Below are 23,229 nucleotides of genomic sequence, written 5' to 3' on the forward strand. Positions count from 1 at the left end.
GAGTTACTCTTCTGTCTAAGGATACAGCCTTTGAAAAACTTCTGAGACAGAATATATTAGCCCTAAGGCAACTTCCCCTTCCTCTTTTATCCTTGAAAGCTGATGGATTATTTTAAGAAGTGGCCCAGGGGCACAGAAGCAGGCCTGCAGTTGAATAAGGAACTCTTCAATAATAAAAGGGGGATGTGCTTATTATGACGTAGGAACTGAACATGGAATGTTTTTCCCTTTGTCTCTCTCCAGCTAAAAAGAAAGACAGCACCGTGCCCACCCCAGGCACTCTGAGCCCCGGCCCCACGCAGGGGCGGTCTGCTTATTTCCCACTGCCACCTCCGGTCCGTGGCCGTGCCTTTCATCCACCACGGGCACTGCTTCAGCCAAGGACAAGATCCATGCTGTTAATTGGTGTTCTTAGCAGAGGCGTTCCTTTCACTCCCTTTGTCTCCATCTCCGAGCCTGCTTTGTTTCTGCCTGGAATAACTCCAGCCCTCCCTCCCTCCCTCCCTCCCTCGCTCCCTTCCTCTCCCCTCACTGTGATTACTCCCAGGCTTGACAGGCAGGGAAGAGTTCCTCACAGGAAGACTTAGGACAGGAAGGTGCGGGAGATTCTAGAAAGCCGCCGTCTCCCGAGGCGCTGGCAGCGTGGGAGAGACAGCATTCGAACCCCGTGTGGGATGCCTGGAGAACTCCAAAAGCAGTTGCTCCAACCCTCTTTTCTTTTTGTCTTTGGCCTTTATTGTTGTGGTGGTTTTAGTATGTGATATCCCAAAAAAGTGGGGGACGGCCCTCAAGAAATGACAAAATGGTGATTTGAAAAACAAAATGCAGTGCCATTCAGTGCCTGTGGGTGGGCAGGAGGAAGAGAGGGAGACAAGATATCATAAAATCAAATTAGTTCAGGTCTTGGCGTTGCACCACTTAATGCTTTGTGTGCTTGGGAGTAGACAGTACCTGCGGGGTGCATGCACATGGGGGCGTTCTACCTCCTCCAGTCTGTGCTACTTTGCTTATTACCTTTAGTTGAGCAGCATTTTGCTTTTAATGGGGGAGTTACTCAAATATAATTATAAAAGGAATTCCTAATTGGTTACAGCTTTCGTTTCTTTGTTTTTGAATTAAACAACCAGGGACTGTATAATATAATGTACATATATTGCGTAATATAATGCTTTGTGGTTTATTGGGGAGAAATAATCTTCTGGTTCCTCATTCTACATAGCTGTAGCTCTTTCTAAGCTAATATTCCATCCCTTGAAACTCTGAAACTTTAGCTAACCTTCGCTGTACACAGTGTAAAGTGGCCGGGAGTGGTGGCTCACGCCTGTAATCCCAATACTTTGGGAGGCCAAGGTGGGCAGATCACTTGAGATCAGGAGTTCAAGACCAGATTGGCCAACATGGTGAAAACCCGTCTCTACTAAAAATGCAAAAATATTAGCCAGGTGTGGTGGCAGGCACCTATAATTCCACCTGCTCGGGAGGCTAAGGCAGGAGAATCACTCAAACCTGGGAGGCGGAGGTCGCAGTGAGCCAAGATCGAGTCACTGCATTCCAGCCTGGGTGACACAGCGAGACTGTCTCATAAATAAATAAATAGAGATAGTACTTGGCAGGCTCATTGCAGAATACTCCAAAGCCACGTTTTTTTTCCCTTAATGCCGCATTAAAATGGGTATGTCGTCGTGTGACTCTGTGAAAACATGTATAAGTTAGCATGGTTCATAGTACATTTTCTTGAATGTAGGTAAAAAATATTTCCATGCTAGCATTCTGAATCTGGTATACATTTTTTAAAATAATAATAAATGTATACATGAATGAAGAGAAATCATTCACCTCCTGAAATAAATGTCATATAGTTTAAAATACTAATTGCACAATTTTTAAAACCATTTTGCCTGGGAGAGTCTTTTTGTGCCACCTGCTTCATTTAAAGACATGTTTCAACTTTTTAAAAAATCTGCATATAGCACCCTGCCCCCAGCATCTTTGGTATCCTCTTTAACAAAGCAGCCAAAGTGATTTCATTGTTTTCAACAAATAATAGGAAGATATTAACCAAAAATAAATATTCATTATGAAGAATACACTTCCATATGCCTTCTTCACGTAAGATTAGATCTTTCATTTCTAACATTCCATGTTTAATGTCAAGAACTATTATGCCCATGGGTTCAGCATTCATGTTTCTTAGCTGAGTTAGCACCTCTGGAAGGCAGACTCAGATGGACAGAAGGGTGTGTGAGCACCGTGGAACTGCTTGTTTCCCCCAAAATTAACCTTCTGTTTCCTTACATGATGGTTGTCTATTCAAGACAATAGTAAGTACTGTATTGCCTTGGGAATAACTTCCCATATAGAGAAATTAAGAATCAAGAACCCATTGTTTTATAACAGGGAGAACTTCATTATCCCTCAGTCAGCAGTACACAAAATAATAGTCTCATACCCATGCTGAATTTGTTTGTTTAATAATCTTTCTTTGTATAAGTTATACGAATCTTGGGTAATTTTGTGAAAAGAACAGCCATTTGACTTTTTGGGAACGCAGAGGATCGGAAACATCTGAAAAAGCCACACAATTAGAGGAACATTCAGAAGTTCTTGCTTTCTGAGCATTTGAACAGACCAGAGCCCAGAGTGCCGCAGCAGGCTGTTGCTCCTTGCCTGCCTGGCGGGATATGGGGTCACATGCTGCATCCTCGCCCTCGGAGCCTCCATCAGAGCGGGGGTTGTCTCGCAGCAGGCCGAGACATGGCCTTATGCCTGTTGTTGTGTCATGCAGGAGAGGTGCAGGGAACCGGATCTCCCCTGACCTCTGCTGTCAGGCTGAAAAGAGGGCCCTGGAACAGTGCCACACTGGGGCTCGATGCGGGCAGCGGGGCTGCTCCCTGGCTGGAGAACTTTCCCCAGGAGGACTGACGCGACATCACCTTTCCACCGTCCGCTAACCGCAGCCAGTGCTTAAGAGCCATGTGGATTGTGCGTTAGGAGGGGAGCGGAAAGGGCTGGGCATGGATGTCTTCAGCTGGCAGATTGTGTGTGTGTCTTTCTGGTTTCATTTATGTGGAATTTGTTTTTAAGTGTCTCTCTTTCACCCAGCAAGGCTATCTGCTTTTGTCCTTGTGTAAAAGTCAGGAATGAGTCCAAGTCCCCTCCCAGTAATCACTGGTACGATAGTTCCTTAGGGATTTTTTTCCTTTTGTTATAGCTTATTTTGGCTACAGAAAAAGCATACTGTGCATCTTCCCAAAAAATATATTTTAGGGGCTGGCTCACTTAGAAAGCAGTGAAAATGGCCCTATCATTTCAAGACAGCAATATGGCCTAGACATTCCCCTCAGTCAAGTCAGAATTTGTCCAGAGTAGAGAAAGATCACATTAAAAAGTAAGCTTCAGCCTACAGAGTTGGGTTAAAAAAGAAGAGAACTTTTTTACAACCTAGTGATTTTTTATGACATTGTGGTTTTTAACAATGTGTGGCCATCTGCCAGGTGAGCCATCAACCCGGGTCCGCCTGGTTCACCCCATGTCACCTCAGGAAGGAAATGGGAGATGAGGCAGGCAGAACGGACTGCTTCCGCAGCCAGCGAGATGAGGACGCCCTCTCGGCCCCATCTCTGCTGGGAGGCAGTGCAGTGGGAAGCCGAGAAAGTCCCAGGGAGGCGGCTTCCGTTGGCACTGGCATGTTCTATTTGGTGAGATCAGCGCGGCCAGCCTCTCTCTCTAGGACTTCTCACTCTGGGTGGTGATAAGGCCATTTTCTTTCAAGACATGACTCACTAAGACGAGCCCAACAGCCACCACTTGATTCCTACATTGGCCTCTTGTTGCTCGGCTGCTGGTCACAAGGCAGAACAGCTATAGGCTCATCTTTTCCTGGCAGCCAGCAGCCTAGTGATCAACTGCCCACCAGCTGCAGACCATGTGTTTCTAAAGCATCCCTGAGCTCAGGCCAGCCAGGTCCTGCTCCGTTCAGGACACGTATAACTCAAGTCTCCAGCCTTGTTTTCATTCCTTACATTGATCCACACTGGCCCCTTTTTACTGTTATCCACTATCAGTAATTAGACTCTTTCTTCATTTATTTTATTTCTGAGGTGTTTTACACGTTCACTTTGGCAATATGTGAGATCCTGTGCATCTGATTAACCAAGCAAAGGATCTTACCATCTGTTTTCATTTACATTTAATTTCTTCACGTTTCTTTATTGGCCATTTCAGTGGTGAAAATAAAAAGAAGGACCTTTAGAATGAAATGGTTTCCTGACCAGAAATGCTGATAGATTAGCATTCCCCTTCCAAGAATCAGCTCGAGAGGAAAAATGATGCTCAAAGTCTTGCATTTGTCTACATAGCTACATTTTCCAATGCTTATGTAATGTTTTCAGTGTTTTCAGAAACGACGCTGAGAATAAGAGTGAAAGAGCCAGTGTGTACGTGCGACTTCCGTTGGCTTGTTCTGTTTGGTGAGATCGACGCGACCGGCCTCATATCTCTAGGACTTCTCACTCTGAGTAGTGATGAGGCGGTTCTCTTTTCATGACATGACTCAGGAAGACTAGCCCAAAATGGGGAGACTGCTGTGTGTTCTCGTTTTCAGAATGCACAAAGAAGAGCAGTTGTTTTTCACTGGGCTGGTTTTAATTGATGCCAGGGATTACGTTGTGTTCTGGCATTCAGGGTCACCTGGAGGTGTCCGCTGGTGAAAGCTCCCCGCCGAATTTGTGGGAGAGGGCTGCTCAGAGAACGGTGGAAGTGTCGGTCATTTATGTGCATTTTCTCAGGCAGCAAAGACCATGTGTTCTTCATTACAGCATGAGCCGCGGCAGTGCTGTGTTGGGCCTCTGGTTGAATCTTGGGATCATTTAAGAAAAAAAAAAAAGCTGGGGAATTTAACTTTATCCTTCATGTTTTCTGTGTTCAATTCATATTTGAAAGCAAAGACAGAGTTCATATTTTTGCATTTAGGACCCACTGTGCAATATGTAGAATTTGCTTTTAATAGTCTTTTGTCACATTTTCAGTCATTACCATCCCCCAAACTCACGCTCACTGCCTCTCTGGCTCTTGTAAAGATTTCCCATGCTGACATGACAGCATAACAAATAGTTGCAGCCCAGAATAAAGCCCTGAAACCCAGGTATGTGCAGAGAAGCAGAGAACCCCTGGGAACGCAGTGTCCATGCTAAATCTGTTGTTTCATCCCCTGATGAATCTTTCTTTTCCAGAGGAACAAATTAAGACTCACTAGTACTCACAGACACACGATACACGAAACACACGTAAGAGCACGGTAACTGGAATGAACACATAGAAGTCAGCCAAGACACCTTTCCAGATACTCACAAATAGAATATGGACTTACGTTTGGAGAAATATTTTTAAAATACTTGTATATTCTGAACCACCAAAAGAGTAACAGTATCACTGGGCAAGTCAGTTGCTTAAGATTGCCCAAGTAATACTCCAGCTTTGTCTCATCATCATCATTTTAAATTAATATGCATTGCCCAGGGGATGGTTATAATCACCATGTAAGATGAAGAGAAGATGCAGTCCCTGGAAATTGCATCCAGAGGAATAACTTTACAGATTAACTCAGTTTTTATGTGATCTGCAAGAGAGTTTCTAGTGCACTGTAGTCTTTTCTTTATTCAAAAAAAAAAAAGCTACCTTGATTCCAAAAGCATGGAATTAAAATCCAGTTTGAAAGTGTAGAGATGACAGTCATTTACTCAGAAATGTTGCTCTAGAACATTTGAACCAACACAGTCAACAGTCAATAAGCTAAGAATTTGATTATTCTTTCTAAGTAATTTATAGATCTGATTTTCACATTTGCCTTACAACCTCCCTTGTATGGTAGAAGAACTTCCTGAATAAAAATGTGATTTACTGCATCAAATTCTTGACAAGACAGAAGTTTTGATTAATTGCTATAGGTCAGTTGTACCTGATTACACCCTGACTGCCCTCTTTTCAAATAGTCTGATGAAGTTATTTGCAGACATTAGAAGCAGTTGCTGCAAAGTGTCTTTGAATTAGCTTTCATCAGCACATAGCAGTAACTACTAAGTGAACATTTCTTTTAAGTCCTCACAACTAGAATTTTAAACTAGCTGTTTGCTTCAAGAACTTGCCTCTGAGTTGTGCTTTATCCTGGTTAGAGTTTTTATAAAGACATCATTTCGTTGTTCATTTGACAGATATTTTTGAACACCTACAATGGACAGTAAGATGGGAATATCTGTCTTTAACATAAACTAGCTAAAATCCTTTGTGGGAGACAGCGTGGAGAATGTGAAATGCAAGACAGATGTTCGCCGGAACTCTCCCGCTGTTGAGCAGGGCATTGTGTAGTGGCCCTGTCTGATCAGAAACACCCTGGTTGTCATCAGCGGCCCCACATGTGTGCATGTTTGGCTGACGTTATGTGGCATGAGGGCTGCCAGTCATGGCAGAGGCATGGTGACCTTGTGGGGCCTGTGACCCTGGCTGTCCAAGGAGGCCCGGCCTTCACAGCCCCAGCTCTTCTTCCCACTCTGGGCCTGGGGCGCTTGTCCTTAGATTCGTCATCTCACCACTCTGCTTCATCCTGCTTTCTTCCTCAGCCTTTTGCAGCTTTTTTTCTACACATCACTGTGAGTATTGCCTCATATTGTGTTAGGCTATAAGTTTACAAAGACCTTTTTCATACCTTTTCCCCTCAGCAGCCTGGTAAGGCTAGAGGAATCACTGTCATTTTACACATCAGGAAACAAGCAAAAAGGGGGTCATTAACTCATGAGAACCCACACCCGGCAGGTGGCAGGGGTGTTAGTGGAACCCCGGTCCCCTGGCCTTGAGTGTCCACTCATCTGCAAAGACCGTACCGGTCAAATACCTATTGAAACCTGCATGTGCCAGGCAGACTTTAAACTCCAGATAAACAGCACACGTAAAAGCAGCAAAAGCCACTTCTCCTGGTGCTTACATGCTGGTGAGACTGAGAAACGGAAGACACGCAGAGATTTGGGTGAAGCCTTTTCACATGCAGAGGCTGGAGTTTTTAGTTCAGCTTACTACTCTACTCAGCAGTGCAGTCGTTACTCTGGAACACTCAGAAGTCTTTAAGACTTTTTTACCATTGTGAAAATAAAGGGAGGGTTAAAGTGAAACATGATCCTCCTTGGTCTGCGACCAGCAGGATATGGTCCTTTCCCTCCTTTTTAAGAAAAAAAAAAAAAAAATTAAGGCTTTTATTAATCACAGATGTCCCAAATTTACAGACTGGGCCTAGAAAGCAGCCTCTCTTCTCCCGGCAGTCCCCGCGTTTTGTGTGTTCACACGGTGAAACTCCCCCTGCGTGGGGCTGAATGTCAGAACTTCTGCTTTCCCTTCTTTCTTTACCTTTTTTTCTTTTTTTATTTAAAAAGAAATCTAGCATGGACTTTTTTTGAACATCTGTTTCAGCAAGAAAGCCATCTACATAAGGATTTTTCCCTCCTCAAAGTAAGAAGGGATGAACTTGAGTTGACTTTCTCTTCTCGGTGCTTCAAGCGGATCACAGATGGCTTTCTCATGTGCACAGCTGAACATCTTTTTAAGTCACTGCGATGTGCTGATAGTATCTTCTTGTGCTCAAGTTTACTTTGTTCTATTTTAAAAATAGAAATAGAAGTAATTCATCTAGATTGCTTCATTCATCCTTCATATTAAAAGTGATTTTTAGTACGTCCTAGACACCATGTTAGGCCTGTAGTTACAAATCTAATTGCGATGAAACCTAATTCTCGTTTTCTGGGTACTCACAGTTGATGTAAATACAGTGTAGTGAGTTCTGTGTTAGCATGGAGTCCTTTATGCCTCAGCCATCCTACATTGATAAACAGCACTTAACAGTGTATAAAGCTTGTTTGTTCCCTTTATTTCATTTAATCCTGTTACAACCCTGTGAGATGTGGAAACTCACATGCCAGAATGTTTGCTGTGGAGTGGGAGTGCCAGGTTCACTCAGGCCCTTTGATGAGTCCAGCTTTCTTTCTGACATCCCCTGTGGATCATCCATCTGGGCCTTGGATCAGTGGGTTTCCTCAGGCTGAAAAGGAAGCACATTCCCAAACCAGACCTAGTGGGAACTGAAGGCATTTTTGTTGATAAGAAAGCTCGCGATGGGGTAAAAAGGCAGGCCTGAAAGTTGACTTTTTTTCTTCCAAGATGGTGAGTTGAGGGAAAGGCAAGAGATGAGTAACTATTTCTTTGCATAACAAATGGGTCTTTTTTTTTTTTTTTTTTTTTTTTGAGACAGGGTCTTACTCTGTCACCCAGACTGGAGTGCAGTGGTACAGTCCTGGCTCACTGCAACCTCTGCCTCCTGGGTTCAAGCGATTCTCCTGCCTCAGCTTCCTGAGTAGCTGGGACTACAGGCGTGCGCCACCATCCCAACTAATTTTTGTAGTTTTAGTAGAAACGGGGTTTCATCATGTTGGCCAGGCTGGTCTCGAACTCCTGACCTCAAGTGATCCACCTGCATCGGCCTCCCAAAGTGCTGGGATTACAGGCATGAGCCACCACGCCCAGCCCAGATTGGTCTTTCATGGTATTTCTCAGGTCAGTTCTGTCCTGAGCCCCCGCCCCCACACTGCTTTACGTGACAGGCAGTGTTCACATGCACTTAGTCTGGACTCTGCCTTCTGAGAAAGCAAAGTGGTAGCACAAGTGAGAGATGAGTTGCTGGAAGGGTTTCCTTATTTGCTTTGAATTATCATCTTTGAATAAATAATTCACAAACTCATGAACCTGACAAAAATTAGTTGTTACTTAAACGTTCACTTCAAAACTAATCAGGATATACCAGTAACTCAGGACATCACCATTCATCGTGGTTGACTTACCAGTCAGTATGCCTAGGCTGAGAAATAATAGCTTGCAGCTGGTGTGTTGGCTCACCTGATTGTCATTTATTCAGTGTATACTCATTAAGCTCCAGGTGTATGCCAGGCTGCCTGTTGGCACCTGGGTATGTAGTTGGAAACAACCAGACATGGTGCCCTGGAATCTAAGATCATGGTTGGCTTCCCGCCTTCACAGTTGCCCAGCTAGGAAAATGTGATCATGAACCAATTACACGGGGCTCTGACCACAGGGCTCTCCTCCTGAGGGCTGCTCTTGTTATGGGTTTGAGCCATCCACAGTCAAATCCTGAACAAAAAAGTAAGGACACAGTGCCAAAAGGATAGGAGCATGCCTGCACCGTGTGGGCGTCTAGGCAGAGGGCCTCATGCTCCTGTGTTCGCAGCCATCAGGACCTCTTCTGGGGAAAGGCGAGTGTGTGCACAAAAGTAATTTAAGATCTTCCCACGGAGACTTCAGAATTCTAGAGCTCTGTGTTTATGGTGTGATATATCCTTATACTGTGCCCAGTAACTTTGGAGACCTTAATTCTACTCAAGATACCATTAGGACATGGGATTCAATTCAAAATTTGCAACAGAATAGCTGATTTACTGGGCAAAGTCTATATTCTTCAGATAGCTAAAAATAATAGATACTTTATTTCATTCTGTTAATGATGGTATTAAGTTTAAAGACTTTTAAAGCTTTTTTAACTCCTAATGTGAACATTGTATCACAACCCAGCAAAGAGCATAGATGTGCACTGTTACATTCCATTGATTTAGGCCAAAGGAGTTTCTATGGTGAAAAGGAAAAAAAAGATCCCCCCGCAAGAGAGTCAAATAGCATGAAGAATTGAACATTCTTGTTAAAAACAAAGAAAAAGAGAAGGGGTCATAATTGTCCCTCCACATTTGCACACTTCTGAAACAAAATTTTTCTCAAGGTAAGATTTTTTTAAATTCCACATAATTTTTCTTATAGTTTATGACCGCTTCTAGCATTTTTCTAAGTCATAAATATTCTAGCGAAATGAAAGAACGTCACTTCCGTCATTTGGTAAGTAGGAACTCGGGAGAAGAACTGCTTCTTCTCGTCAATGGCAGTGTCACACAGTCCTTTGCATTTCATCTTTGGCACCAGTGAGCTCCCACCTTGGGCAGCCCTGACCCCTCCTGGTTCTAGGAGGAACCATTTAGGCCATGGCCACATTGTTAATGTTTAACCTGCCAGGTAAGCAGGAAATCTCTTTCGAACCAGCTTCCCAAAGTGCAGAGAACCAAATCCCTTGCAGCTGAGCCCACAGAGAGAAGCTGGGGAATGACGTATTTAATTTCCTTTTCTTTTTGAACCGTTTTTACAACTAGCTCCTTTCCCAGGCAAGGCTAAGTGCCCTGGGAATCATCCTTGTAATGCCAGCTGGGTGCCACAAAGCATTATTAATTGACGGTGGTTCCTTCTCATGCGTGCAGAGGCCACTGGATCTGCTGAACAGTAGGGAGGTCTGTGTGCTTCAGGGCTGCCCTGCGTCCCTGCCTGCCCTGCACGCTCTTTTCCGAGAGCACACCTGCTTCTCTGTAGCCCTGCAAGTCTGGGTGGACAGAGGGACCAGGTCAGAATACTTCGTAGGTGTCACTTAGGCTTCATACTACTCCTATATAGGCCAGCTCCCACCAAATTCTAACTTATAGACCCCAAAATGTCTGAGGTTGATTTATTGACTGAGGTCCTACTAGTTGTGATGTATAAGTGTTCTGTTTATGAATGTTAAGGCTTGCACTTGATTTCATTTTACTAAAATAAGTGGGCCTGGGTGTTTTTTTTTTTTTTTCCTTTTCTTTTCTTGGCCTCCATCAGTTTATCCAAGGCACAGCGGAGCTCCTTGATGACAGACACTTCGCCACATCTCAGGCATCCGGGGTGTCTCCCGACCTCCCCACGGGCCACACTCATAGTTCCTTGTCTTGTGCAGTTGTGAATCTATATCAAAGAAAAGACTGTCCTTAAAATACGAGCTGTGGATCAGCTTGCTCTTTCTTTAGGCTGTTGATTTCTGATGTTTCCATGTAATACTTGTGTGCCTACTGTGTGCCAGGCACTGTGCAGAGCCCTGAAAGTACCTCAGGTCCCAGACAGACGAGGCCCCTGCCTTTCTGGAGCTTATGTTCATTCTCCTGACCCAGTGCCTGGGTTACCTGTGCCCACCTCCCTCAAAGGCCAGCTTCAGTGCCATCTCCTTCAGGGATCCTTCCATGCTTCCTCCTCCTGTTGCACCTTCTTCTCAACCCTAACAGGGTTTGTACCTCGCCTATAGTACAGGATAATTTTGTGATCCAAAAACCACTGTGTGGTGGGTCACATGGGTGAAGAAACCAGGTGTTCCTTATCTCTCTGTCCAGTGAGAAATCCGGGGCTTGGCTCCAAGTCACAGCACAGTAAGTGACTCTGAAGTCTGCCACCTGCTGTGGGCAGTGCAGGGTTCTGCTAGCAGTTGGTGCTTTAAAAAATATTCGTTGAGGCCAGGCGCGGTGGCTCAAGCCTGTAATCCCAGCACTTTGGGAGGCCAAGACGGGTGGATCACGAGGTCAGGAGATCGAGACCATCCTGGCTAACACAGTGAAACCCTGTCTCTACTAAAAAAAAATACAAAAAACTAGCCGGCCAGGGGGCGGGCGCCTGTAGTCCCAGCTACTCGGGAGGCTGAGGCAGGAGAATGGCGTGAACCCGGGAGGCGGAGCTTGCAGTGAGCTGAGATCCGGCCACTGCACTCCAGCCTGGGTGACAAGGTGAGACTCCGTCTCAAAAAAAAAAAGGACAAAAAGAAATGGTGTTTTTAGATTAAATTGTCATCTGACATAGATTATCCAAACCCTCCCTTTCTCTTTGTCCTTCCTGAGGCTAGGGACTGTGTCTACCTCATTTGCATTTTATCTTAAGTCAGCACCCGAGAAAGTCCCTGGGAATGAATTTCATTCTTTTCTACCTCTTCCAGACCATACCAAAGGAAAGTGAGACTGATATGGAAATATTTTAGTAACTCTTGTTTAAAAATAGAGTAAATATATGAGAAAATATATATACATATATGTACACAAACATAATACAGACACCCATGCAGAGGGGAAAGGGTTATCATTCTTTAACAGATATCAGTGGGTTCTGAACCAGAGTTTGCCTGTGAGAAAAATCTAGATTTTGAAGAATGAGTGATCCTGCCTAAAACACATCATCTGTTTCTGGAAGATTATACCCTTCACTAATCTGTGTCTTGGTCGAAGGCAGGAACGGGACAGCAGTGAGACAGGCGTGTGCTGTCTAGTCCCAGCGTCAGGAGCACTTGGTGGGAAACCACTGCCGACTCTGCTCCTGTAATCACAGGGTTCACCTGCAGCAGGGAAGGGCGTCCAGAGCCAGAGAGGCAGTGCAGCCCCTACAGGTATCTGCACAAAGGAGTAGCTTTCAAGATTAGTTTCAGTATATCCATGAGACTTCAGAAGATAGCAAGCACAGGGAATGATCGCCATCGTCACCGTTCTGCTTTCTAAAGTGGGGCACTTCATTCCATGCCACCGTGGTGGAGCCCCTGAGCCAAGAGCTCGGGAATGGGCCTGGCAGCCAGCCTGCACGCTCACTGGTTTGCGAGTTGTACAGTAGACGTCACGCAAGTCCATGGATTGGCTGAGTGTCTCCTGTCACCCAAATTTCAGATTTTTTAATACAAAAATTAGCTGAGTATGGTGGCAGGTGTCTGTAGTTCCAGCTAGTTGGGAGGCTGAGACAGGAGAATCTCTTGAACCCGGGAGGCGGAGAGTGCAGTGAACTGAGATTGTGCCACAGCACTCCAGCCTGGGTGACAGAGCGAGACTCCGTTTGAAAAACAAAACAAAACAAAAAATTTGTTTTTGTTTTTTTTTTCTTTTTTGTCTTGAAATGTCATCCACTCCAGATTAACTATATTTAATTTTTGAGATCCGGTGAGAAGCTGACTTAGATATATTTTCTGTAGAGCGTTTTGGTTATTTGAGGAAGGCTTCTCCTCACACATTTCTTTCTTTCTTTTTTTTTTTTTTTGAGACAGTCTCGCTCTGTCGCCCAGGCTGGAGTGCAGTGGCGCGATCTCCGCTCACTGCAAGCTCCACCTCCTGCGTTCATACCATTCTCCTGCCTCAGCCTCCCCAGCAGCTGGGACTACAGGCGCCGCCACCACGCCCGGCTAATTTTTTGTATTTTTAGTAGAGACGGGGTTTCACCGTAGATGGTCTCAATCTCCTGACCTTGTGATCCGCCCGCCTAGGCCTCCCAAAGTGCTGGGATTACAGGTGTGAGCCACCTCGCCTGGCCCCTCACATTTCTTTTTAAAATGTGGTGGCGTTTTTGTTCATTGTTGCTGATATTTACTTCGGCACATGAGGTAAGTTTGTCAAGGCTGTGAGCAAAGTCCCCATGTACCGCCGTGGCCTGGCCATGAACAGGAAAGAGGCTGCTGCTGGTCAGAGTCTCACCAAGACAAATCACTGTCATTTTATCCATAATAATTACAGAATTCTGCTTTTGTTCACTGGTAGTGAATCAAACTAATGGACTTCTTCGACATGATTAGCTTACAGTAAGGATGTCAGTTGGCACAGCTAAAACTTCTCAAAATTTCCTTTCAATTCATTCTTCTTTCTTGACTTTTGTCAAGAAAATGGGTGAAATGATTTTAAAATTCTGTCCTCCAGTGTCCACAGTACCAGTGTCCACAGTATTTTATGTGATGAATGACATCGTAAATCTGGCTGGTAACGATGCTGGTCTTCAGGATTGGTGACATGGGTGATTTTGGAGGGGACAGTGCATCTTGAGAATGATCATCTCTAGCAGAACTCAGGTTTGCTACACAGTTGAGGAGAGAGTGGGTGTAAAGCATCAACCCCTCTCATCTCACGCCCGGTAGGCAAAGCCTGCAGGTGAGGCGTCCCAGCCCACTGGCTTCCCTGCAGCCTGCGGGCTAATGGCCTGGTCTCCCCACTGGAGGGTCAATGACGCTCCCTCTCCTTCTCCCTGGCAGACTCGCTCTCCGTCTCCAGCAATGACGCCAGTCCACCCGCATCTGTGGCTTCCCTCCAGCCCCACATGATCGGGGCCCAGAGCTCGCCGGGCCCCAAGCGGCCGGGCAACACCCTGCGCAAGTGGCTCACCAGCCCCGTGCGGCGGCTCAGCAGCGGCAAGGCCGACGGGCACGTGAAGAAGCTGGCGCACAAGCACAAGAAGAGCCGCGAGGTCCGCAAGAGCGCTGATGCCGGCTCGCAGAAGGACTCCGACGACAGTGCGGCCACCCCGCAGGACGAGACGGTCGAGGAGGTGAGGCTCTGCCCACTGGATGGGGCCCGCGTGGCGGGGCCCACTGGGCTTTTGCTGCAGGAATAGTTGCTTATCTTACGAATAAACTGGTTTGGTCCTGTTTTCTGCACTTAACTCAGAAATTACCATTCAAGTCTCTGCTTAACCGACTGAGATTTAGTGGGGACACCTTGAAAGACAATTGAACTGGCTGTTCCCCAGTAAACACGGTCAGGATCACGTGTGGCTTCTGATAGAAAAAAAAAAAAAGACCACCATGCGCCCCAAGCCCAGTCCGCCCCCAGGCCTGGGCCTGGAGGGAGCCCAGACTGTGGCTTCTGGACCCTCTCCTCCTCCCCACTCCACCGTGAGGCAAAGCCAGAGGCTCTGTGTAGTCTGCAGATTTGGGCAGTATCTGAGCTGACCACTGTGGCAGCATTTTGCAGAGAAAACTCAGATTGGAAACTTGGAAGGACTTGTGGAGTTTTTTGCATTTTCTAATTGTTTTTCTCTGATATTTATTATACTTACAGCTTGTCTTGAGTAGAAAATAACCAGTTAATTTACTTTGTTGACCCAGTAATAAACATTGGGTTATTCCCATGTCACCAAAGATAAGTGCATATGGGTCAGCCAGGAATTTTTTTATGTCCTATTGATGGGGGGTGGGGGGAGGCTTTAAATTATATTGCAAGAAACAGAATTCCTTCATGATGCTGGAGATGGCCTTCAGCACTGGTGGTGTCAGTGAGGGGCCCTCAGAGTGTTTAACTTGGATTGACCCCGACTCAAGTCCCACACAGGTTCGAAAAAGAAAAGGCAGAGAATGGGGATGAGATTTGTGTTATTTGATTTATTTGGCAGATAGCTGTTTTCTGCTGGTTTTTTTTTTCCTGGGCCTATTTTTGCCATCAGATTTTATTGCAGTGTGGGGGTGGGGATGTACTATGCATCTGCTTAATAAACCTCTGTCCTCTTAGGAAAACTAAAACTGAAATTTGTTTCTAAAAGTGAGAATAGAGGAAAAGGATACTTAAATCCAGTGCTTAAAATGCATCTTGGATTATATTTTTTATGCCCTTATTATTTCAGTGAATTTTTCTGTAGCAAGATACCCAAAGTAAAATCAGCTAGACCAAAGGAGCTAAACAACATGAGGGCTGTAGCTCAGATTTTTGAACCTTTTTGAAAACTGGCTTCTCAAAGATGAGATGTGTTCAGAGCCTAACAGGTCACATGGGCAGTCCCTTTGTACGACACTTTCAGTGGCCCTTCTGTCATCTAAGTTGACAAGCAAGGCATTTGGGTTGCAGGAAGAGAGGAAAAGTTACCCTCAAGGTCATTTGTTCCTGATTTCTGCCATCCCAGTCCCTGTCCCCACCTTGCTTCTCCAAGTAACCCTTGGTCCATGTTTGTGAATTGGCCTGGAATATAATGAGCAAATCTTGATTGGATTTCAGAGAGGCCGGAACGAGGGCCTGAGCAGCGGTACTCTCTCCAAATCCTCCTCCTCGGGGATGCAGAGCTGTGGAGAAGAGGAAGGCGAAGAGGGGGCCGATGCCGTGCCCCTGCCGCCACCCATGGCCATCCAGCAGCACAGCCTCCTCCAGCCGGACTCACAGGATGACAAGGTAAAGGGGGACGAGGGCTGGGGGATCCATCCCTGCCGTGCCAGGGCAGGGCACACTCAGTGGCTGCTCCACCCCAGCCTCATTTCAGGCGACAGGAGGCCCCAAGGTGTGGAAAAGGGCAATGCAGTGCTCTTTCAGGCAGTGTCAACCTGGTTGTACCCCAAAAATATGAGTAACAAAGCCATTTGGAAGAGCAGTAGGCCGGGGGGTGCAGTTTTTCCTACACATGTGACTGAGTGCATTTTTAATGATGCTTCAGTAATTGCTGCTTTTAAAGTTTCCTAATGTATTGACTAGAATCCCTGAGAGAACAATCAGAGATATCCCATGCAGGTCTGCCCGAAGGCATCACTAAATGAGGAGTTGGCCATCTCCCCTCTGTGAGGTTTTTGCATGCAGGTTTCTGGTTTAAGATGAGGTTGCATCACTGTCCAGTTGCTTTTTCCAACATGCCAGACATTAGTTTGTAGGATCCCTATACTAGAGTGTAGGCATAGTTGTCAAAGTGTGGGAATCAGTTGAAACCTCTTTGGCTCTACGCGGTGGCTTTAAGCCACGAAAGTCATTTGTTGTCTTGAGTTCTCACATAATCTAAAATTATTTTGTCAACCCAGTTGTAGAGCCCTAAAAAATGAAATAGCAGAAAGGAAACCTGCTCAATGTGGCTTGCACATCCTCTAGCATTCTGGCCCCATTGTGCCCCTCAAAATTGTCAGGTGTTGAAAAACATGCTATGAAGTCATTACTGGTGATGCTTTTTTTTTGGCAGTAACTGAGTTTTCTGAATAAAACAGATAACATTATCAACATTTTTTCCCCATGCTTCCCTTTTTCCTTCCCTGACTCCCTTGTCAGTACTTGCACAGTCACTTGCCGGATTAATCACCCTCTATTTTACGACCTGGGATTGGCCTCAGCCAGTGCTTGGCAGCTGTGAGGCCAAGTCAAATCATGCATTCCTCTTAACCCAGGGCAGACCTGTCCACCACCCCTTGTTGGTGGAAAGCTACTCCCTCCTCCCTTTTTAACACGAGGCTCACACACTGTAAGGGTGCCCTGGGGCCTGCAACAATGGCTGTGAGCTGCAGGACTGAGCACAGGTTGGAGTCCTGGAGTTTTGTGTGCATCTGAGGTTCAGGCTCCCGCCGTGTGTGGGGGAGAAGGAACAGGGAGCCTGAGGTGAGAGGACCACGGCCCCCCACCCCACCCAGTGCACAGGATACCTGGCTAGGACATAGGGCTGTGTGGTTTCTGTGACATTTCCTAAGCTACTTTGTAATATGCTCAGCCATGCCTTTTTGAAAAGCAGAAAAGTGGCATTTCTTAAATATGGGTGGTTATCCAAACATTGAGGGGCTGGACCTTGTCGACTTATTCACCCAATAAGGGAGCATTTTTCTCCGTTTAAAGAGTGACCTGCACTGTATTCTTCCATTTGCTAGAATCATTTATTGGTTACTATGTTACCTCGTTGAGTATTATCAGTAGCAGTTCTTCATTTACAAAAATCTGTAGTGATTTTCCCACACAGTATATAATCTTGTGACTAATTTTTTGTTTTGTTCTGTTTTCTCTTTGTGTAAACTTTCACTGCAGCATTATGTTGATTTGTGTTCCATGTCTGTTTTGGCTCAATTTCCTTACCTTTCCGTCTGAATTTTTTTCTTTCTTTTCTTCACCCCATATTCCAAATGTCATTAGACCAAACCAACATTTGTTTTGCAAAGTGCATATTTTGACCCACACGTGTAAAAGCCTTGTTGTGAGTGTATGAGCCTGTATCTGTCTGCTGTGAGACACGCATGGCCAGGACAGCCCGCTGTGGGTCGCATGCCTCGCCGCTGTCCTTAATATGAAGCAAGGTTCATATTACGCCCCTTCTAGTTCCCAGTTAATTAACGGCTCAAGTAATCTGCAAACACATCGTGTTTGCTAATTACTGAAACTCGAACTTAGTAGCCCCTCCCCCAGATTTCCTGTCAACCCCTTTATGCCCTCGATTCTAGCCATAAGTGGCATCTGATAGCTTGTGAGGCCTCAGCTCTTCTGTACTCTGCACTAATCATGGGGAAGTGGATGGCACAGAAAATGGTGAGCTCGTCCCCCTCGTTCCCTGTCTGGTCACCGCACCCCGCTCCTTTCCTCTTCCTCGTTTCTTTTTTTCTTAATCCCATAAACACAGTAAAGCCATTTTTAGTATCCTGTTTTGTTTCCTGATTATTCCAGGGTTCTCTCACTAGACCTAAGCCTCTCATTCTGCTGTAGGTCAGATTCTCTATTCCTTCTCCCTAGCCTAGAACCTTGCCAGCAGTTGCGAAAGTTACAGTTAGAACGTTCCCTTGCCCAGTCACCTCTTTGAAAACAAACACTACAATGTTACATGACTGCGATTAAAATCAGACACTGTCTGCTTTCCACATGTATCTCAGACAGGTTTTATTTAATGTTTCTTGTCAGAATATTGTAAATTCAAAAGGATGACTCTAAATAAATGCAAACAAAGACAAACTTGTGGTCTTTTTGTCTGTAATTACTTTAAAAAGAGATGGAGCTTGCAGGGAAATTTACTGTTTGACCAGTTACTAATGTGAGCCTTTCCCCCACCCCGCCTTTTCTTAATTTCTTCTGTAGGCCTCTTCTCGGTTATTAGTCCGCCCCACCAGCTCCGAAACCCCAAGTGCAGCCGAGCTCGTCAGTGCAATTGAGGAACTCGTGAAAAGCAAGATGGTGAGGCCTCCCAGACAAAGTCTGACTTTTGGAAGCTACTCTGTGTTGCTGCTTGCAAATGGATTTGCCCTTGTCCTTGTATTTCTCTGGGCTGCAGAATGTGGCTGTGGCTTATTGCACATCTCAGGAGTCCCCATGACCACCCTCGGGTTCACTGATTTGAAGGACTCAGAGAACTCAGGAAAGCCATTATTCCCACATTTGCAGTGTATTCCCATGAAAGGGCACAGATCAAAATAGGCAAGGGAAGAGCTGCATAGGTCAGGTCTCAGGGAGTGCCAGGTTCAGGCTGCCAACTGGGCTCTCCCAGTGGAATCAGGCAGACGGAGGATTGCCAACCACAGCAGCTAACCCAAGCCTTGGTGTTGAGCGTCTGCTTGGGCTCAGACACACATGGCTGACTGCTCTGTGTGGCTGACCTGAGTAGTCTCCTGCCCCTCCAAAGATCAAGACACTGTCACATTGCTAGCATAGACTATTTGCCTTGGTCCCAGGCCCCCACATAAACAGACATTCTCACCAAGCAGAACATTCCAAAGACTTACAAGTTCCCTCATAGAAAATGGGGGCAAGCCTCACTGCACACACCCTGCCTGCAGTCACTGCAAATGTGGTCAGCTCCAGTCTGTCTGAAGATGTACCAGGGTCAGTGGTACCCACAATTAGACTCTCAGTTTTGTTTTGCAACCCCCGAGACCTTTCATTTGGGTTTACAATGTGTACGAGAGAAGGGTTGGCATTATTATATAAGGGCTGTATTTTCTCAGTGATCTCTTTGTTGCCAGTTGGCCAATGTGAGTTCATTTGATAAAGGCCCCAAATTACATGTTGGTTCTTTGAAGTAAGACAGGCATGTTTTGCTTCTAACTGATTCAAATCAATTAATTTCTGTTTTTTTAGTTTTCCTGACTGGGAAGTAGGAAAACCACCAATGGTAACAACTTTTTAGACTGGTATATCCTACTATCCCTATGAAGACAACATCTTTTAAAAGCAACTCCTCCCAAAGTAAAAGCCCTCAGTCTGTCTCAGCAATCCATTCTCCAGAGGTTACCACTGCGAAGAGTTCGATACGTTCCCCTCCAGACGTTTTCCTTGCTGGTGCAAACATATATATGTGCATGCATTTTCTTTCCAGATGGGTTCGTTCAATTTTTAAGATTCTAATGATTAACACATCTTGAGGATCTTCTCACATCAGTCCATACAGATTACCTCTTTCCTTTATTTAATAACTGTGTAGTATTCCTTTACATGAATTCTATGATAATACCACTGAGAGCTTATTCTAAGCCAGGCGCTGTTCTAAGTGCTGAGCATGTATTAATTTATATACTTCCCACAACAACCCTATAATGTTTTTATGCATTATTGTTATCCCATTTTACAGATAAGGAAATTGAGGCACACAGAACATTAAAAAAACTTGACTAGCCACTAAGGGTCAGAGACATGATTATGCTATAATTTATTTAAATATATTCCTAATATTTATTTGTTTCCCATATTTCTCTAAATATCCGTTACGTGTTTGTGATTATATTTGTAAGGTGAATTTGCAACACTGGAATTGCTGAATCAGAGTATACTTCTTTAAAGTTAGAAGTTTCTCTTCCTGCATTTAAATGCATTAACTAGGTACCAAATATATCATTCCCATTTCTTCTTTCATCCACAGACAGCCTCTCATGAAACTGGTTGACTGAGTCAAATGGGAATTATATAAAGAAAAATTGGGACTGACTTGCCACCCTGCCATAGCTAGAAATTTCTCCCCAGGTAATCGTGTGGTGTTCCGGAAAAGACCCAGTGAGCTTTGAAATTGGACAGGAAGCTTGCTAGGGCGTGGTGGGTAACTCACGAATTCGGACTCCACCGGTAAAGATTTTGGAATCAGGCTGGGTATGGTGGTTCATGCCTGTAATCCTAGCACTTTGAGAGGCCAAGGCAAGCAGATTGCTTGAGCCCCTGGGAAACACAGCGAGACCGCATCTCTACAAAAAAATGCAGAAATCAGCTGGGTGTGGTAGCATGCACCCGTAGTCCCAGCTATCAGGAGGCTGAGGTAGAAGGATCACCAGAGCCCAGGAGGTTAAGACTGCAGTGAGCTGAGATTGTACCATGGCACTCCAGCCTGAGTGACAGAGTGAGACCCTATCTCAAAAAAAGAAAAAGAAAAAGAAAGGAGCTTAGAACCATGCCAGTATGGACTGAGTTCAGCTACATCCTTGGTATCTCTTTAAAAGAGAAGTTGATAAAACTGTCTAAATGAAGGGTGCTTAAATTGTATCCAGTGAGTTTTTAAGCATCCTTAAACTTTTTTTAAAAAGCCATTTATACACATCAGTTAAATGACCATTAAAATTATTCTTACCAAATAGCTGAAATGGTTTCCCAGGGAATGCTGTGAGGCAGATCTGGCCACAGAGCTGCAGGTGTTTAAATTGTATTGCATTTTATATGGTCTGTGATTCATTTGTAATTAATTCACGTGGCCTTCCAAATGGAGAGGTGGTCTGTGGCATGGTCAGTTTTGACTCTGACTAGCTTAATCTCCTTTTCCAATTCTGAAGAATTAAACTTTCTCAGTTTACTCAGTGAAACTGAGTTATTTCTGCTTACTTCAGTGGGCATAAAGCTGTTGGCATAGGAAAGGCATAGGTTTTGGAATCAGATAGACTTGGGTTCACAGTCTCCTTATGGTGAGTTCCACCGGGCGAGTGCTTCAGCCTCGGAGACTGTCTTTCAGCTACACGTGGGAGCTTGCACCCAGGTTCCATCCACAGGGGCGTTCACTGGTGCCTTCCCCTCCTTTTGAAGAACCATGTTTGTACTTTATGTGATACATTCATCCCATCTTCAGTGGGCCAGGGAATGCTATCTAAATTCTCCCCTCTTTTTCTGGTTCAAGAGAAGCATCAACCTGTGTTGGTTTCCGGTCACTAATGCTCTAATGTCAAATGGGAACTACTTTTTGTCAGAAAACACTAATGCATCATTGTAATATCCTCAACTTATACTGACTCCACAGTAGATCCTTAAGCATCCACATGTGTTTTCTTGTGGGTGATTTCTGAGGCTGTCGCACATTCATAATTGGATTTGAACAGTGCATTGTTTATTCATCAGAAGCTGCGTATGTCTTTATTGGGTTAGGGAGAAGAGGAGAGAAGGTGTTCAGCTGTTACACAGTATGATGTTTAAGGAACTGAACCTACCTAAACCTAAAACCTGAGGATTTAACTCAAAAAATAAAAGCCACCCTGAAAAGTGTTGCCTGGGATTCACTCTTCTGGCTTACCTCCACATTCTTGATCCAGCTGGTTATTTTAAAGGTTGTGCATTTTTCTTGCATGTGGGCAATAGAGTAATAGTTCCCTGCTGCCACAGTGACTGTGTGAACTTAACTTTGGGATTTTCTTCTCTTCACTAATCAAAATATAAAGGGAGATACAAGAAAGAATAAAAATAAATGAAATCACATCTAACGCAAGATGTTAGAAAAACAACAAACCAAAGAAAAGCAGAAGGAATGAATTTATAGAGATAAAAGCCGAAATTAATGAGCTGGAAAACGGTAGCATAATAAAACCAAAAAATTGTTCTTTAAATATAGACATTAGGTAACCATGTCAAGAAAATAGAAAACACAAATTCCCAAAATTAAGAAATTGTAAGAGAGGAAAAAACTGAGGAAATTCAAATAATCATAAGACGTTATTTTGTTCATCTCTTTGGTAATAAATTTAAAATGAAACCTGAATGAAATGGGCAGTTTTCTAAGGAAATATAATTTATCAAAATCTCATAAGAGGTAGAATATTTCTGTAGACCCATCTTCATGTAAGAAAGAGAGGAAGTTGACAAGGACACAAAAAACAACCAAACCCAGAGAGTTTCACAAATAATTCATCCAAAATCTGTAAAGTCTCAGTGGTTGCAGTTTTGAGACAGCCTTCTGCTGGTGACAGCCTTCTCACTCACTTTTGTGGAAGAGGCAAATGGGCCTCATGAAGGCGACAAGGTTGTCTAGCCACGACTGCACCTCTTCAGGGTGTGGGCACCCTCTCAGCAGCCCGTCTTGTCAGGAAAGATCAGACCTAGGACAGGCAGTCGAGGGGCCTGGAGACTTCTTTGTTGCAGGTCGAGAAAACCGGAAGACAGGTCCCCACGGACACTGATGAAGTCCATGACCTTACCTCCCTGCCCTCTGCAGCATCAGGGGCATCTGGAGCCTTTCTCTTTATTTTCTTTTTTTTTTTTCTCACTGTTCGAATGAACAGAATTCAATCTAACAGGCTTCAGCTGTCCGTGTGGGGGGTGGGGGGGGGTACAGAACATTCTCCCCTCGCTCTCAAAAACAGATATGATCTGATGAGCGTGAAACAAGCTCCACTACTCACAGCAAAACATTTGCTTCCGGTAAAGCTCAATGGCTATTTATTTAAAAGAGTGCATTTATTTTTCAGATCAAACTCTGTTCCTTAACTCACTTAATGTCCTGTTTTTCAAAAGTAAGATCAGCAGTTGGTGTGTTTTTTATAGCTCCAAGGGTTTTAACAAGATTGCGTGTACAGTACATACTTTGTGTCCTCAAAGCTCTGCTTAACGATGAAATCAGACTCAGTCTGTTACTGTGAAGAGGGAAAAATAGAACAAGTATTAGAGATTT

The 23,229-nt window shown here is 44.6% G+C and overlaps 1 protein-coding gene across 1 annotated transcript in view; it reads left to right on the top strand.

The window, feature by feature from the left end:
* Positions 1 to 23,229, top strand: part of TRIO (trio Rho guanine nucleotide exchange factor) — a 366,882-nt gene that overhangs the window by 303,029 nt on the left and 40,624 nt on the right. The window contains exons 35-37 of the mRNA XM_025387077.1: positions 13,928 to 14,220; positions 15,660 to 15,830; positions 18,462 to 18,557. Of these exons, the coding sequence (XP_025242862.1) occupies positions 13,928 to 14,220; positions 15,660 to 15,830; positions 18,462 to 18,557 (560 nt within the window). The remainder of the gene's footprint in view (positions 1 to 13,927; positions 14,221 to 15,659; positions 15,831 to 18,461; positions 18,558 to 23,229) is intronic.

Source organism: Theropithecus gelada, chromosome 6 (assembly GCF_003255815.1).
Source record: "Theropithecus gelada isolate Dixy chromosome 6, Tgel_1.0, whole genome shotgun sequence".
Lineage (NCBI taxonomy): Eukaryota > Metazoa > Chordata > Mammalia > Primates > Cercopithecidae > Theropithecus > Theropithecus gelada.